This window comes from Dendrobates tinctorius, unplaced genomic scaffold (genome assembly GCF_039654945.1).
Source record: "Dendrobates tinctorius isolate UK_male_01 unplaced genomic scaffold, ASM3965494v1 ptg000162l, whole genome shotgun sequence".
NCBI classification, from domain to species: Eukaryota; Metazoa; Chordata; class Amphibia; order Anura; family Dendrobatidae; genus Dendrobates; species Dendrobates tinctorius.
Window position 1 is genome coordinate 49,552,890 of NW_027361829.1, and position 19,364 is coordinate 49,572,253.

At 44.0% G+C, this 19,364-nt stretch overlaps 1 protein-coding gene across 1 annotated transcript in view; it reads left to right on the top strand.

Annotated features, from left to right (window-relative positions):
* The window catches only part of SUGCT (succinyl-CoA:glutarate-CoA transferase), a 1,606,806-nt gene that overhangs the window by 572,692 nt on the left and 1,014,750 nt on the right, over positions 1 to 19,364 (top strand). The window contains exon 10 of the mRNA XM_073550015.1: positions 12,130 to 12,201. Coding sequence (XP_073406116.1) covers positions 12,130 to 12,201 — 72 coding nt within the window. The remainder of the gene's footprint in view (positions 1 to 12,129; positions 12,202 to 19,364) is intronic.

Consider the following 19,364-nt stretch of genomic DNA (forward strand, 5'->3'; position numbering starts at 1 on the left):
TTATTCTAAGTATACTTGCACACAGTTTTTGAAATGCTTCAGCAAAGAAGTTGTTCCAAACATTTTTGAGAACCAACCTCAGATCTTCTGTGGATGTAGATTTTCTGGAATCCTTCTGTATCTTCATTTATTCCCACGCAAACTTCACTATGTTGAGATCAGTGCTCTTTGGGTGTCATATCATCAATTGTCGGACTCCTAGTTATTCTTTACACCAAAGAAAGTTCTTATTGACATTGATTGTATGTTTGGATCGTAGTACTGCTGCAGAATAAATTTGGAGCCAATCAGATGGTTAAGCATAATGGTTAATATCTACCAGTATTTCTCAGCATGAAGACACCAAGAAATAGGCAACGTTGAGAACTATAGGTGCAGTGAAAGCATAGTGAAGCAGAGAAAAGACACACCAAATCAAATGTCCAACAGTGCCATCAGCTCAGAAATGGCAGCAACCAGTAAGACCCATTTACACCCATCTACTGTTCAAAGAACTCTGTCCAGAAGTCTTCCTGGAAGAATTGTGGACAAAAATCATACCTTTAATATGGAAACAAGGCCCAGTGACTCAACTATACACAAAAACATAAGGACTGAGGTACAAAAAAAATGACAGCAGATACTGTTGACTGAAAAGTCATAATTAGAGTTGTGCGACTTTGGTCGGATCGGGTTTCATGAAACAAAATTTGAGTCGGATGAAACTAGTCCGACTAAGGCAAAAAAAGTTGGAGTTTCGTCCGAAACCCGACCCCAATGCAAGCAAATGGGGAATAAAAGTCGGCATTGAGTGGATGAATGTCATCCGCTCAATGCCGACTTTTATTCCCCATTGACTTGCATTGAGGTCGGGTTTCGGACGAAACTCTGACTTTTTTTGCCCTAGTCGGACCAGTTTCATCCGACTCAAATTGTGTTTCATGAAACCCGATACGACCAAAGTCGCTCAACTCTAGTCATAATATAAAATATTTGGCTGTATGAAAGCAGTTTGTGGAGAGCAGTACAGTATCTCAATGGCCAAAATGAAGCATCTTGGAGAATTCTTGGAAGTTTGTTCTGCATTTCAGCAAATGAAGTTGGAGATTAGGATAAAGAGATTCTGTCACCCTTTTTTTGGACTATGAGCTTCCGACATGGACATCAGGGGCTTATCTACAGCATTCTGTAATGCTGTAGATAAGCCTCCAATGTAACCTGAAAGAGAAGAAAAAAGAGTTAGATTATACTCACCCGGGGGGCGGTCCGGTCTTGGTCCGATGGGTGTTGCTGTCCGGCGCCTCCCATCTTCATATGATGCCGTCCTCTTCTTCCCTTCCTGTTGTGGCTCCGGCGCAGGCGCACTGCTCTGCCCTGTTGAGGGCAGAGCAGAATACTGCAGTGAATATCTTCACTGTAATGAACAAGAAGGAATTTTTGAAGTGATAATATGGCTCCTACAGATCCCTTATTTCAGCATCATTGCGACTGTTACAGATTACATGAAGAAACAGAAGGATTTGCACAAGCTTACATCCACAGGAGATCTGTGGTTAGTTCTCCAAGAAATTTGGCTGTATCTACCTACCACGTTCCTTCAAAATTATGTACAAAAGTATCTAGAAGAATTGATTCTGTTTGGAAAGCAATTGGTAACTAATCACAACAAATTTTGATTTTATTTAGATTTCTCTTTTATTTATTTAATTTTGCATGTTGTTATTTGATAAAAATAAACTATTAATGTCACGGTCACGTGTGTCTGGACGCAGCGAGTACCGCAAGGCGAACTCATATGACACACGTGACCCTGGACACACCGCCTCCAGTTGGGCGAATTTAAATAATAGGACGTGCAGCTGGATACACCGCCTCCAACTGGCGAATTTAGATATAACACGTATATATAAATTAGTCTGGAAACCCCACCGCCAGTAAGGCGAATTTAAATAATAAAGGGGAACCTGGGTAACATTAACAATGGTGGGCCCTGCAATAGGGAATAGGGAAGTGGAGACCTCCTGTACTCCCCTGAGCCAATGTCCCTGCACTCCTAACGTTCCCGCATCGGGCGACGCACAGGAACCTAAAAACCCTAGCTCGCCCTGAACCTAAAGCCTCACTAGGGAATTGGTCGGTGTGGAAACTAATCCCATCACTGCACTAAACACACATGAGGGAAAATGAAAATACAGGGGAAACACCACTTAGCTTTGATCTGTTGCGTATGCTCCTAGCAGCAGAGCCCACCACCTGTGTGCATCTCCACCCGGATCCATCACCATAACTGGATCCTTCACCATAGTGCAGCCTTGGAGCAGAGTCCACCACCAATTGCAGAAGTCCAGTAAGGCCTCTTTCACACATCAGGTTTTCGCCGTCAGGCGCGATCCGGCGCTTTTGACAGAAACCGGATCCGGCGAAATGCAATGCAGGATCCGGTTTCCCCCCCATTGACTTGCATTTGCGCCGGATCGCGCCGGATGGCCATGCGTTTCATCCGGTTTTCGCCGGATCCGGCAATGTGTCGCGATCCGGCGTCTGGAAAAAACGGCTACTGTAACGTTTTTTGTCTCCGGCGAAAAAGCCGGACACGCCGGATCCGGCGCGTCCGACTTTTTCACACAATGAAAGCCTATGAGCGCCGCAATGCGCCTGATCCGGCGAAAGCCGGATCCGGTGGCCGGATCCAGTTTTTTTGGTCTGAGCATGCTCAGTAGCTCTGCCCACATGACATATATAAAAGCAAGACAGTGGGATCCACAGCCACACCCAACATGCCACCCAAGAAAGCAACCAAGCGCAGCGGGAGAAGGCAGGAGACCACTGCAGCACCATCAGCACCACCACCACCCCAAATGGAGCAGCAAATGGAACATGCTGAGGAGGGGAGGCCAGCAGCAGATGAGAGACGGTAATTATCAAATCCCCCATTCCTCCAAACTAGGGCTATTGAATATCAAGATATTCATTGGCCCTTTGTTTCTCTTTATTCAACAGCCGCCCAATAGATGCAGCAGCAGCAGCAGCAATGGCAGCAGCTGGAACACCACCCACAGGCATGGAGTGTGGCCACCAGGAAGACAGCACATCATCTTCTGGGAGCCCTCCCTCGCATCGTCAGCGTTTGATGGTAAGTTTTTATTTCCAAAATCCATCATCTCTGTAATATATGTCTATTCATTGCCTTTTATTTCAAAACAGGATTCACAAGATGAAGAGGAGCTCCCAGAAGAAGAAGGAAGGGGTGGACAGACACCTGGAGTGGGCTCACAATTGGTAAGTTTTTTGCATCAAACGCAGAAACACAACATCACACTACACACAACACATAGAAAACAATGTTCTGCAGACCACACACAGCAAACAAATGCCTACATCCAAAGACATAACATTTTTTGTTTTCTTCTCTAGTCTTCCCAATCTGGTGCTCGGCCAAGAGGTCCTCACAGTGCCTCCCAGGGTCGTCGGCGACAGCAACGCGGCGGTCACCAGCGTGTAAGTATAAATATTTTTGCTTTGTTTTTTTGCACTTTTTATTTCATTTCTTTTGTGGAGGCTAATTATGTTATTTTTGTCTTTTTCTTTAACAGCCTTCACAGCGTGCTCCCGACTCTGACGGTGAGGATGGAGGACTCGATGTGGACCACCTCATTGATCTCGTCAGAGAAAGGGAGCCGCTCTGGAATATGGCTGACCGCCGCCACGCTGACCTTATCGTTACCCGACGACTCTGGGAGGAAATCTGTTCGCTCCTTGTGGGCCGCTGGGAGGACCTCGATGTTCGGGCCCAGATTAAAGAGCGTAAGTATATACAGTACCGGTTGCTTGATGTAAACCAGTGTTTCCCGAACTCCAGTCCTCGTGGTCCCCACGGATCATGTGTTCAGGATTTCTATTTACTATGGAAATCCTGAAAACATGACCCCTGGGGACCATGAGGACTGGAGTTTGTGAAACACTGATGTTGTATACTAACCACTCCTTTCTCGTTTCAGGGAACAGAATTGTGAATCGGTGGCGGTCTGTGAGGGATCGTTTCAAGAAGGAGTTCAATAAAGAGATGCAGGCCCCGAGTGGATCTGGAGGACGCAGGAGCAAGTACAAGTATGCACAAGCCCTGTCGTTCCTCCGGGAAACAATGGTCACTAGAAGGTAAATATTACACACCACATGTGAAAAAAAATGTTAGATGTAACTTTTTTTTTTCAGCCTGGGCCATACCATGTCAGTATTTTAATTGTTTTTTTTTCTCTTTATTCCACAGCACGGTGAGCAGCACTCGGGAGCCTGCACGATTGGACCCTTCTGAGGCGATCCCTGAGGAGACCGGCACCGAGGGACACTTCGACCGCCCCGGTACATCTGCACCTTCCCAGCCTTCCCACACATTCGACCCATCTGTCCCATCCACCAGCACAGGAGCATCGTGGCCGCCTACATTACATGAAGCTGCTGGTGAGGAGATCGCTTTCCCTTTACCCCACCCTTCTGCCCCTGCCACCTCTAGTACATCTGCGGGTACTGGGCGGCAGCGGCAGAGGGGTCAGGAAAAGAGTTATGCGCCAGAGTTATTGCATCTGAATGCATCTTTCCAGAACTGTCTAAAAGTCTTGTCAGAGCAAATCTCCGCAGGCTTTCAGCAGATCAACTCCAGCATTCTGGAGGTGAAGACACTTCTGCAAACCATGCATTCAGAAGCAAGATCTTCGCGAAACCACACCTTTTTCAGGTCTGTTGTGGAGCACATGGCAACACTATCTCCTACCCAGCAGATGCATGTAATGCATTCGTGCCACGGTGCTCTACAGCAGGTTACCTCCCAACCTCCACCTCCCACCACTGTAGTTCCTCCACCTGCACCCCCTCCAGCCACTTTCCATCCTCCCCCTCCTATTACATCTGCACCCCCTCCAGCCACTTTCCATCCTCCCCCTCCTATTACATCTGCACCCCCTCCAGCCACTTTCCATCCTCCCCCTCCTATTACATACCAGCAACCTCACCAGTACCAGCAACCTTCCCAGTACCAGCAACCTCCCCAGTACCAGACATCTCCCCACTTCCAGCAACCTGCCCCGTACCAAACTCCTTCCCCGTACCAAACTCCTTCCCCGTACCAAACTCCTTCCCCATACAACTTTCCATCAACATCATCTGCTCCTACAGTCCCTGCCCAACCCTCCACTCCACCGCCCACCACCTCTTCTGCCTCCCACATGTCCACCCATTCTGTAGCTTTTTCCACACCATCACCTCTAACTGTTCCTTCCCCACCACGATCCCAGTCCTCTCTCCACACTCCCATTGTCGAAGTGTCCCGCAGCCCCTCCAGCAGTATTTCCACCCCACACTACACCGAGTTATAATGTTTTTTTTGTAATAAAAATGCCCATTTGGTTGGTTTCAAACCTTTATTAAAAAAGTTTTTTTAACTTTAAAAACAGTTTACACAAAAAAAAATATTTTAAATAAAAGTTAAATTATTGTTTACACTGGTTGTCTGTCATTTCTTTCTGCGGCGAAATATGTTTAAAAAAAAGGTTAAATACAGGGTATTTAAAAGGTAAAAAGGTATTCAAAACCAGGTATATAACTGTGGGTAAATTTTAGCTTTTTGCCACAGTTGTGTTCCTGGTTGTGTTTGAAGCAAAGTATTTCACCTGAAAAGTTGTGTTTATTGTTGGTGATTTCCTAACAATGTACACAACTTTTGTTAAAAGGTGAAATACTTTGCATAAAACACAACCAGGTACACACCTGTGGCCTAAAGCTAAAAATAGTAAGACCATGACAAGATAGCCAACTTTGGTTGGCAAAGGTATATACTGTTGGTCCAGAAGGTACACAAGTTTGGTTAGGGCACAAATCTTTCACACTCTGTCATCCTGCCAGTGTACTCTGCCTTGAGGTGACATAAAGTATAGTGCAAAATTGTCCCTCATTACTGAAACCGTCACAGAACTTCTAGTGGTAATATTTCCAATGACAACATCCATCTTCGCCAGTAACTTGCTCTTCTCTCCAACCTGCACTTTCTCCTCTACAACCTGTCAAAGAAGGGCTGTAGGAACATGCTATATATAGTTTTCCAGTAGCCAATCCCGTTCGGAAGGCCACAAGGGTCAATTTTAAAAACCAGATCCGGCGTAATCCGTCGAAAAACGGATAGAAAAACGGATGAACCGGATGAGACGGATCCGGTTTTGTCTGTCAAGAACAAGACGGATCCGGCAGAAAACCGGATCCGGCACATCAGGTTTTACAAAACATTTGCCGGATCCGGCATTCCGGCACGACGCCGGATCGCGCCTGACGCCGAAAACCTGATGTGTGAAAGTAGCCTAACAGAGTCCCAAAGATGAGTTCAGGTACTGCCCAAAAAGTCAAGCATGCTTGAGTCCAGCTCTCAGCAACCAAGTCCCGCATGCTGAGTGCAACTCTTTCCATAGTCGTCACTCCACCAAGCCATGCAAGCACTTCCTGCCGACACCATAAACTGTGACTCCACCACACCATGCCAGCCCTTCTTGCAGACCACATAGCTGCCACTCGTCCCCTCTGGCTGGGCTGCGCAGGACTCATGTTCAGCTCCTTCTTCACCCAGGCTTGCTTCCAAAATGACTAACTCACAATATCACCAACAGTGATTGAACACACCTGGCTCCCTTTTATAGAGCCTCACACCTGATTTATAATTACGTACACTAAACCAAAGAAACTAAAGTGCACTACTACTCACCACCACCACCGGGGCAACTTAGAATGAACGACACCACGTGTAATAATTCTAATGGCCACCGGGGGCAATCACATCAGCTTGTCACCTAGCCAAAGGAAAAAAAGTTCACTTATCCATTTAAACTGTCAGATCCACGCTGGATCATGACAGTACCCCCTCCTTAATGAGGGGTCTCTGGACCCTCAAGACCACTCCTCATTAGGGAAACACCTACAGCGGGGACGCCCAGATCCTGAGTTCACCCCACCATTACCTGACACTTCAGGTTAATGACAAACGCACCGCTGGTATTGGCAATAATGTTCATTTTGGAGGAACCACTCATCTCCACAGTGCCGACCTGGGGAACGAGGTTATGTATGTGAAAGTTTAGTATGCGCTGGTAACACTTCGCAACACACTTCCACTGATGTTTTTTTTTTTTTGGTGGCCACCCATACACGCTCGTTCACACACAGGTCCGGACCTGAACGTTTATTGCACACATTCATTAGTCATAAATTTGATGAGCTCATTCTGGACTCGACAACAGAGGCGTCCCCCTGCGTCACCATACTCACACCCCCACTATTCACCAAGGGACACCACCCTCCAACCCTTTCACCATGAGGTCTGCGCCTCCCAGGGTTGGTTAATGGTGAGGGGTGAGAGTTGTCCCTACTCCCCCACAGCACACCTGCCGCTCACACCTGGAGGAGAAGGGGACAGGAATATGGAGGAAATATACACTCACTGGTCACCTTTCTCCAAACGACCAGGAGGGGGCGGCCTCTTTGGTGGTATAGAAGATTTGGCGTGAGCCCCGCAGACTATCACCAGTCTGCTCACTACAGGGATGTACCCCTTCACCTCGGGGAACCCCAGACAGCACCATGGGGATCACCAACTCCACCCACCTGTCTGGTTACGTCCGCCTGTATGAACAAGTCCCACTCCCCAGCAGCAACTCTAGGGGGCTTTTACCAAAGCCGCAAGGACATGGAGGAAAAATACACTCGCCTCCAGTAGGGCGAATTTAAATAATAGAACGTGCAGCTGGATACACCGCCTCCAACTGGCGAATTTAGATATTACACATATATATATAAAGTAGTCTGGAAACCCCGCCTCCAGTAAGGCGAATTTAAATAATAAAGGGGAACCTGGGTAACATTAACAATGGTGGGCCCTGCAATAGGGAATAGGGAAGTGGAGACCTCCTGTACTCCCCTGAGCCAGTGTCCCTGCACTCCTAACGTTCCCTATGCCGGTTCCACACCGGGCGATGCACAGGAACCTAAAAACCGTAGCTCGCCCTGAACCTAGACCCTCACTAGGGAATTGGTCGGTGCGGAAACTAATCCCACCACTGCACTAAACACACATGAGGGAAAATGACAATACAGGGGAAACACCACTTAGCTTTGCTCTGTTGCGTACGCTCCTAGCAACAGAGCCCACCACCTGTGTGCATCTTCTCCACCCGGATCCATCACCATAACTGGATCCTTCACCATAGTGCAGCCTTGGAGCAGAGTCCACCACCAATTGCAGAAGTCCAGTAACAGAGTCCCAAAGATGAGTTCAGCTCCTGCCCAAAAATTCAAGCATGTTTGAGTCCAGCTCTCAGCAACCAAGTCCCGCATGCTGAGTGCAACTCTCTCCATAGTCGTCACTCCACCAAGATATGCAAGCACTTCCTGCTGACACCATAAACTGTGACTCCACCACGTCATGCCATCCCTTCTTGCAGACCACATAGCTGCCACTCATCCCCTCTGGCTGGGCTGTGCAGGACTCATGTTCAGCTCCTTCATCACCCAGGCTTGCTTCCAAAATGACTAACTCACAATATCACCAACAGTGATTGAACACACCTGGCTCCCTTTTATAGAGCCTCACACCTGATTTATAATTACGTACACTAAACCAAAGAAACTAAACTGTGTTCCAAATTATTATGCAAAAAGATTTTAGGAGTGATAAGGTTACAATTTTTTTGTTTGTCATTTAAACTCATTGATGGTGATGTGTGTCAGGGCTCTTTATATCACCGAAAGCAATTGCAGATACCTGTGCAAATTAGTTTGGCAGGTGTGTCCAAATAAAGGCAAGACTACTTAAGAAGGCTGTTCCACATTATTAAGCAGCCTACATTTTTTGCCAAAATGGGAAAGAAAAAGGATGTGTCGGTTGCTGAGAAGCAACAAATTGTGGAGTATTTAGGTCAAGGCATGACTACAATCAACATTGCCAAGACACTTCATCGTGATCATCGCACACATCAAGAAGTATGTAGCTGATTCCCAGCACACACGTGTGCGTGCTGATAAGGAAAAATTGAGGACTCTTTCCAACAGGCAATTGCGTCAGGTTAAAAGAGCAGCTGCAAAAATGTCTTGTCATAGCAGCAGGCAAGTTTTTGAAGCTGCTGGTGTCTCCAACGTCCCCCGAACAACAAGATGCAGGGTCCTTCAGAGGTTTGCAGCTGTGCGTAAGCCATCCTGTCGACCACCTCTATCCACTGCACACAAGCAGAAACGGCTCCAGTGGGCCAAACGATACATGAAGACTGACTTCCAAACTGTTTTGTTCACCGATGAGTGCTGTGCAATGCTCAATGGTCCAGATGGATGGAGTGGAGGATGGCTGGTTGATGGACACCCCATGAAACACGGCTAAGGCGCCAACAAGTAGGAGGTGGAGTAATGTTTTGGGCTGGAATCATGGGAGAGAGATTGTCGGCCCCTTTAGGATCCCTGAAGGGGTAAAGTTGAACTCCATAATCTATGTGGAGTTTCTAAAACAGCACTTCCTGCCATGGTTCAAGAGGAAGAACCGTGCTTTCCGCAGCAAGATCATTTTCATGCATGATAATGCACCGTCTTATGCTGCAGATAACACATCTGCATCTCTGGCTGCTATGGGCATAAAAGAGGACAAACTTATGGTGTGGCCACCATCTTCCCCTGACCTCAACCCCATTGAGAACCTCTGGAGCATCATCAAAAGGAGTGTCTATGATGGCGGGAGGCAGTTCACATCTAAGCAACAGCTCTGGGAAGGTATTCTTTCCACATGCAAAACAATTGAAGGACAAACCATCCAAAAACTGACAAATTCAATGGACGAGAGAGTTCAGAAGCTTCTTTCCAACAAGGGGTCCTATGTACAAATGTAACATCACCTAGAATAAAGTTTTGACTTGAAAACTGTTTGATTTCATTTTGTAATAAGCTGATAATGCCTATAATTTCACAATTGACCATTTTTTTGTTCAAAATAAAAATAAAAAGGTTGAAAACTCTGCTGTGCACAATAGTTTGGAACATGCATTTTGAGTGTTTCTTATTTTTAAAAATATACTGTTTTCATAGGCAGTTTGTTCAAAAACATTGCAATTATACTAGAATATTAGATGACTTGAAAATAACAATGACTGCAATTCATATAGGTAATTTAGAGAAAATATGAGGAAATATTTTTTGCATAATAATTTGGAACACAGTGTAAAGTGCACTACCACTCACCACCACCGGGGCAACTTATAATGAACGACACCACGTGTAATAATTCTAATGGCCACCGGGGGCAATCACATCACTTTGGCACCTAGCCAAAGGAAAAAAAAGTTCACTTATCCTTTTAAACTGTCAGATCCACGCTGGATCATGACAATTAACACTTCTATTTTTGAATGCATTATTATTTTTCAGCATTTTCCATATGTCTAAAACTTTTGTACAGTACCTTGTAAAAATATAATTGTCTATGTCACAGGTATCCATGGTCTTTACATTGTCTTACAATGTAGGGTAAATCCCATTTAAATGTTTTTAACCCCTTCATGACGGAGCCCTTTTTCGTTTTTGCGTTTCTGCTTTTTGCTCCCTTCTTCCCAGAGCCATAACTTTTTAATTTTTCCATCAATATGGCTATGTGAGGGCTTATTTTTTTGCGGGACAAGTTGTAATTTTGAAGACACCATTGGTTTTACCATATCGTGTAATCAAAAATAGGAAAGGAAATTCCAAGTGTGGTGAAATTGCAAAAAAAAGTCCAATTCTACAATTGTTTTTTGGATTTTTTTTACCATGTTCACTGTATGCTAAAACTGACCTGCCATTATGATTCTCCAGGTCATTAGGAATTCATAGACATCAAACATGTCTAAGTGGTGAAAAAATAATCCAAATTTTGTTTAAAAAAAAAAAAAATTGTGTCATTTTCCGAGACCTGTAGTGTCTCCATTTTTCATGATCTTGGGTTGAGTGTGGGCTTATTTTCTTGCGTGCTGAGCTGGCATTTTTAATGGTACCATTTTGGTGCAGATACGACCTTTTGATTGCCTGTTATTGCTTTTTAATGCAATGTTGTGGCGACCAAAAAAATGTAATTCTGGCATTTTGACTTTTTTTCTTGTTACGCCGTTTAGCGATCGGGTTAATTTTTTTTATAGATAGATCGGGCGATTTTCAACTCAGCAATACCAAATATGTGTATGTTTGATTTTTTTATTGTTTTATTTTGAATGGGGCGAAAGGAGAGTGATTTAAACTTTTTATATATTTTTTAAATATTTTTAAAAACATTTTTTTTTAAATTTTGGCATGCTTCAATAGTCTCCATGGAAGAAGCTGCCATTACCCGATCGGCTCTGCTACATACAGGCGATGATCAGATCACCTGTATGTAGCAGAATTGCTGACTTGCTATGAGCGCCGACCACCAGGCGGCGCTCATAGCAATCTGGCATTGACAACCATAGAGGTCTCCAGGAGACCTCTGGTTGTCATGCCAACCCATCGGTGACTCACGATCACGTGATGGAGGTCACTGATGGGAGGATATCTGGTGCAATTGCAGGAATCACATGTTTAATGCCACTGTCAGAGTTTGACAGCAACATTTAATGGGTTAGTAGCTGCGGGTGGATCGTGTTTAAAACAGCTGACATGTACTGGGAATGATGTGGGTGCAACGTTGGAGCCCACATCAAAGGGGGAGACAAGACATGTGCAGAACTAGTACAACGCATGTTTTGAAGGGGTTAAAAGGAAATTATCCTAAATTTGTAATAATAACTCAGACCATTACATTTTTCTATTTTTTATTCATTCCAAAAATAAACCTGCTATTTTTTACTGTGCTCAATTATGTGGCTCTGAACCACATGTAAAGATATTGTTTTGTGATCTTAACCCTTTCACAAAAATGGATTTTATCCAGTCTTGGAGGTTCATTTCAAAGCAATACCTTATCTGAACTGTGGCTCATCATTGCTGATCAGTGTAACTATGCCACCAGATGAATAGTTTTTCTGTGCAATAATTAAAATATAAGTTGCAAAGTTAACATTTTTCGGCATGAAATGCTTTGAATGTACTATCTATGCTGACCTTTTTTTTCTTTTCTTTACTTCTCTTCAGTCATTTAAAGCAAAGGATGGTTATCTAGTTATTGGAGCAGGCAATGATCAACAGTTCTCTACAGTTTGTAGGGTAAGTGTGTTGGTGATGATCCCCATATTCCCCTTGGGGAACATCCCCCATATGATCCCCAAGTGGCATTCTTGTCTCTTAATTCACTTTTTTTAATCTCCATGTTGAAAAGCACAAATAATGCAAATGATTTGATGATGGGCTAATTATTATTATTACAGTGGGTACAGAAAGTATTCAGACCCCTTTAAATGTTTCACTCTTTGTTTCATTGCAGCCCATCTTGACTGAAAAAAAACATAAATGTAGGAATTTTTGCAAATTTATTAAAAAAGAAAAGCTGAAATATCACATGGTAATAAGTATTCAGACCCTTTGCTCAGTATTGTATAGAAGCACCCTTTTGAGCTAGTACTTCCATGAGTCTTCTTGGGAATGATGCAACAAGTTTTTCACACCTGGATTTGGGGATCCTCTGCCATTCTTTCTTGCAGATCCTCTCCAGTTCCATCAGGTTGGATGGTGAACGTTGGTGGACAGCCATTTTCAGGTGTCTCCAAAGATGCTCAATTGGGTTTAGGTCAGGGCTCTGGTTGGGCCAGTCAAGAATGGTCACAAAGTTGTTCTGAAGCCACTCCTTTGTTATTTTACCTGTGTGCTTAGGGTAATTGTCTTGTTGGAAGGTGAACCTTCGGCCAAGTCTGAGGTCCAGAGCACTCTGGAAGAAGTTTTTATCCAGGACATCTCTGTATTTGGCCGCATTCATGTTTCCTTCAATTGCAACCAGTCATCCTATCCCTGCAGCTGAAAAACACCCCATAGCATGATGCTGCCACCGCCATGTTTCACTGTTGGCATTGTATTGGGCAGGTAATGAGCAGTACCTGGTTTTCTCCACACACACCGCTTAGAATTATCACCAAAACGTTCTATCTTCATCTCATCATACCACATAGTCTTATTTCTCATAGTCTGGGATTCCTTCATGTGTTTTTTAGCAAACTCTATGCGGGCTTTAATATGTCTTGCACCGAGGAGAGGCTTCCGTCGGGCCACTCTGCCATAAAGGCCCGACTAGTGGAGGGCTGCAGTGATAGTTTGTGGAACTTTATCCCATCTCCCTACTGCATCTGTGGAGCTCAGCCACAGTGATCTTGGGGTTCTTCTTTAACTCTCTCTCACCAAGGCTCTTCTCCCATGATTGCTCAGTTTGGCTGGATGGCCAGGTCTAGGAAGAATTCTGGTGGTCCCAAACTTCCTTCATTTAAGGATTATGGTGGCCACTGTGCTCTTAGGAACCCTGAGTACTGCAGAAATTCTTTTGTAACCTTGGCCAGATCTGTACCTTGCCACAATTCTGTCTCTGAGTTCTATGGCCAGTGCGTTTGATCTCATGATTCTCATTTGGTCTGACATGCACTGTGAGCTGTGAGGTCTTATATAGACAGGTGTGTGCCTTTACAAATCAAGTCCTATCAGTTTAATTAAACACAGCTGGACTCCAATGAAGGAGTAGAACCATCTCAAGAAGGATCACAAGGAAATGGACAGCATGTGATTTAAATATCAGTGTCTGAGCAAAGTGTCTGAATACTTATTACCATGTGATATTTCAGTTTTTCTTTTTTAATAAATTTGCAAAAATTTTTACATTTCTGTTTTTTTCAGTCAAGATGTGGTGCAGAGTGTACATTGAGAAAAAAATGGACTTTTTTGAATTTACCAAATGGTTGCAATGAAACAAAGTGAAAAATATAAAGAGGTCTGAATACTTTTTGTACCCACTGTATTTATTATTGGGAAGACCTGGGTGCATTTATTATTATAAATTTTTTTAGCGCCATTTATTCCATGGCACTTTACATGTGAAAAGGGGCAAATATAGACAAGTACACTAAACATGAGCAATACAAGACACACAAAAGTACAGAAGGAGAGAGGACCCTGCCCGCAAGGGCTCACAGTCTACCGTGGATGGATGAGGATACACTAGGAGAGGATAGAGCTGGTCGTGCGGGGCGTTCAGTAGACTGAGGATCACTGCAGGTTGTAGGCTTGTCGGAAGAGGTGGGTGTGAGGCGTCGGGTTCCGGTCGCTGCACAGCAGGAATCCCGAGCCTTGCATTCGGCAGTCTCCCATTCCTCTCCAGCCGCACAGGAGGCTGCTCAGCGACTCGTCGATCCAGGCGCTCTGCTCAGACCAGCTCTGTAGTTTAGTTGCTGCTGCCACCTCTGGTCCAACTATAGCAACGCAGGCAAGTCAGCAGCGAGCTACTCCAGGGACTAAGTCCTCCTTTTGGTCCACTGAGCATGCCCGTGGGACGATCTCTCATTGGAGATCAGAGGTCACATGCTCAGGTCCTTCTCCAGCTCGGATTTGACCATCAGGAAGGTCAGGAAGGACGCTGCTATAAAAGGGTCGCATGGCCGTTCGGCCATGCGCTAGTATAGACTCAAATAGTTTGGAGTGTATGATGATGGATGCATGTATCTGGTGACTGACTCATTATGAAAACCCTTCCCATTTGATACGTATGTTGGTAGGGTTTAGAGTCCGAGTCAGCGCCTGTCAGTGGCTAGTCTATAGGCCACAGTGCATACCAGCCATCTGCACACTAGCGTCCGATGGTGTCGCCCTCTGCAGGGCACTATCGAACCGCGGCAAGTGACAGCCACGCCGGTGCAACGCCCTGCGCAACCTGTGAGCTTATCTGGCCCAAACCAGGGTGATGAGTGGCATCCACCTGAGCGGCACTGTGCACACTTGCACATGTAATTTATTTAACCCTTGCTGGCATCGCAGTCGTGGTGCTGAGCACTAGCGGTCTAGAGGGACTTCAGTCCTGCGGTCTAAGGGCTGAGTTCTGTGACTATACGCTTGCGCTCACACTGCAGAGCTCTGTGAGCAATAACAGGCTACGGCATTTATTATTTGGCGGTTGTGTGGCTCTGGGAGATAAGAGTCTGCCTCTGTGCACATTGGGTGAGGTTAACCCCGTGTGTTCCATTATTATACCGCCATATCGCGTCCGCCATTACCGAGCAGTAGTCAACACCTCTGCACGGTGGACCCCGGGCTGCGAGCACACCTAAGTACCATCTTTATTATTTGGTGCGTTCCACCAGCCTGTAACAGTTGGTCTTCAGGTTCTTTTTGAAAGTTTCCATGGTAGGCGAGAGTCTGATGTGTTGGGGTAGAGAGTATGGGGATACACGGGAGTATGTCTTGTATGCGGTTGTGGGAAGAAGAGATAAGAGGGGAGTAGAGAAGGAGATCTTGAGAAGATCGAAGGTTGCATGTAGGTAAGTCCTGGGAGACCATGTCACAAATGTATGGCGGATACAGGTTGTGGATGGCTTTGTATGACATAGTTAGGGTTTTGAACTGGAGCCTCTGGACGATAGGAAGCCAATGAAGGGCTTGGCATAGGGGAGAGGCTGGGAAATAACGGGGAGACAGGTAGATTAGTCGGACAGTAGAGTGTAGGATGGATAGGTGTGGTGCAAGAGTGCTAGAGGGGAGTCCAGAGAGTAGGAGGTTGCAGTAGTCGAGGCGGGAGATAAGGGCATGCACCAGTGTCTTTGTGGTTTCATGGTCAAGGGATGCACGGTTCCGGGAAATATTTTTGAGTTTGAGATGGCAGGAGGACATTTTCAGATAATCTGTTTATCTAACGAGGCTGACAAATAAGCAAAAGGTTCATTCGTTAGGTGAAATGATTTTTAAGCTTGCTTAAACAATCATTGCTCTCGGCAGCACATCGTCCTGTGAAAACAGGAGATGTACTAAAAATCTAGCGTGTAGGGATAAAATGTGACAAATATTACTGGAAAGAATAACCAAATATGTGGCTTCTTAACCTTTCTTATCTTTATATTTTTTCCTTAAATGATAAATAATTAAATATAAAAATCTCTTTATGTACAATCTAACAGCTGAAACTCCCACACTTTCCACGCATCCAAAGTTATGGATATGTCTCAGAGGGCTACATAGTAGTTACAACTTGTATCAAAGTTGAAACATGCGGAGTTGGTGTCAGGAGAAGACGTGAAGTGGATTTGAAATAAGTGTGTAGAAAATGAATTTAAGCCTTTCATCTTTGATTAAAGAAAGGCTTCATGGGAAGGGTCAGTGGTACAAATACTAAACACACATAGAGCTTTGCCTGTGAAGTTATTTACATTGCCTTAGAGATATATGCCCAGGATAAATGTGCTAAGTGGTTGCAGACATGTTGAATGTAGTGTACTTTATGAAATGTTTGATCTTGTGAAAGGAAAACGGTGTAGCTGCTATTAGCTAAAATGGAGCGTAATTTTTAGTCACCATTAAAAAGTGATATGAAAAAACATTTAAAAAGTATAACTTTTATATTTTTTTACATTTAGGACTCCAAAAACTATTTTTAAAAAATAATTGAGTTATGATATTCACAGTAATTGTAAATACAAATCCACAATATGAGATTTCTGTTGTCACTTCTCATTGTAAGGCCTCGCTCATTGTAAGGCGGTTATTTGGGCACATTGCAGAATCTGTAATAGTCCCAATAGTATGCTAGTTTGAGTCATAATACATGTGTTTGGACCATGACGCTGTACATATTCTTAAATATTCCTGTCTGAATGAGGCCTTTCAGTGACCAACTTTCCCTTTTTTACTGAGACACTTTGCATCTGCAAAGGGGTTGTCCCCTTTTTCTTTATTTTAACAAATTTTTAGGGGACATGAAAATGCAATACCTACCAATATAAGTGTACTAGAGTAATTAAACTTAACTTTTTATGTGAATGTGAAAAAAGGTTGAAATTTTTAGTATACAGGAAGAAACAGATTTTTACACCACCAGGAGCAAAACAGTAACAATGCAGTGACTTGACAAGAATTTGCAATACTAATCATATGCTAAATAGTTGCAAGGTAAATTTATGTATGATATAGCCAAGATGATTGTCTATAAAATGATTGGAGTCTCACGATTAAAGATGTAGTGGATGGTGAGATATGGAGCCTGAATGTCAAAAGTTCCAACCATTGTTACTCCTTAGCTTGTCAGTGTAGTTATCCTACAGGAATTGCTAAAGTCATTACTTTTTATAATATGCTTAATTAACGTATTGTGTTTCCTTCTCTCAAACAGAGTAGAGAAATTCCCCTAAGTGTGTGAATGGAGATCAGAGAGGCTCAATGATGGGAATTCCCCTATTTTGATTATTTGTAAATAGTGTAGATATCTTTACTGAGCAGCAGTTGAAAGCAGATTTTAAAGAAGCATGAACTAACCATGTTAAACAGTACTGAAGTGATAGTCCCCAAGAAAGAACAGCAGTAAGATATTAATCATGGTAGATTTAATATATATGTATTAATTTTATTATTCAAAATGATAAAACATGGATATACCAGCAGACAAACAGTAACAAAATATTACATAAAAATTAATGAATCAATGGTGAGGATTAGTGATGAGCAAACGGCTCACCACTACTCGGTACTCGCCCAAGTATCACTGTACTCGGTGTACTCGGCGAGCACCAAGTATTTCTGGGATTACTCGGCGGGAACTCTAGTCTCCACCCAGCAATTTTGGCGGACTTTAGAGACCCAGTTACATTGCAGGGATTGTCTGCCAGGCCATGAAGCACCGAAGTCATCTTTGTTGTGGTCATGCAGTGATTGGCTGGCCGCACAGCATCATCAGGGATTTAAGGGACCAGATGCCGCTTTGCTCAGTGCATTCAGCTCTGTTGTGAGAGAGTGTAGGGAGAGCAGCTGCCTTGATAGGGTCAGAATTGGGCATTTCTTAGAGTAGGGTCTACCATCCTAAATACTCACATCCAGTTAAACCAACAGTCCTTCTCTTCTAAGGACTAATTCTGCATTATATAGGTTCCAGTGTTAGGCAGGCAGGGGAGTGTACGTCACTGTATACACATCAGTGGAAGGCCTGCAGGCACTGTATGTGTGTATATAGAGCATTGCATATATTTTATCTGTGCGTGCTGAAAGTTTCGCCAGTTTACGGCTTTTTTCTCTTTTTTGCCTGGCTGTCAGTTTTGGTTAAATAAAGCAGTATTTAGTTAAAAAAAAACCCATACAGGCTGCACATTTTTTGGTACGGTATCTCTGTGCCATCTCATATCTGTGCGTGCTGAAAGTTTGGCCAGTTTGCGGCTTTTTTCTCTTTTTTGCCTGGCTGTTAGTTTTGTTAAATAAATCAGTAGTTCAGAAAAAAAGGCCATACCTTTTTTGTTGTGGTTTCTCCGTTCCAGCTCATATCTGTGCATGTTGAAAGTTTAGCCAGTTTACGGCTTTTTTCTATTTTTTGCCTGGCTGTTAGTTTTGGTTAAATAAAGCAGTATTTAGTCCCCCAAAAAACCATACAGGCCACACATTTTTTTGGGAAGCAGGGTAACCCAATCACAGGGGAGCGCAAAGGAAAGGGAGAAGCTTGAAAAGTTTTCTTCTTTGTTAAGTTCCACTACGCATTTCAACGGATGACCTCCGTCTTCATCAGGTGGCAAGGCCACACATTTTTGTTGTGGTTTCTCTGTGCAGCTTATATCTGTGCGTGTTGAAAGTTTGGCCAGTTTATGGCTTTTTTCTCTTTTTTTCCTGGCTGTCAGTTTTGGTTAAATAAAGCAGTATTTAGTCCAAAAAAAACAACATACAGGCCACACATTTTTTTGTTGTGGTATCTCCGTGGCGGCTCATATCTTTGTGTGCTCATAGTTTGGCCAGTTTATGTTGGTTTCCTTTTTTTGGCCTGGCTGTCACAGTTGTTATATCCGGCAGTCTTTTGTATCCACAAAATACAAACAAATTAATACAGTCTGTTATCTCAGGCTGAGGCCTGGTGTATCTGTAGTAGAAAATTATTTGCTTTGCAGGCATACTTATCACATTTAATTTTTCTCCCAAGAAATCCATTTGTATTGAGCTTTTCAAATATTTCAGTAGTCCATTTAAAATGGGCAGGGCAAGGGATGGGGAAATGGGCGTGATGCTTATGGTGCATGCAGAGGACAAGTCTGCGGTCAAGCTAAAAGTGGGCCACAGCAAAGACCCACATCTTCGCACTCGACCATCATGTCCCAGTTTCTAGGGGACCGCAACACACCACTATTGAATCCAGAGCAGTGTGAAACGGTTGTTGGTTGGATAGCGGATAATGCTTTCAGTCACTAAGCCACCACCATATCTTCCACACGGTCAAGTCT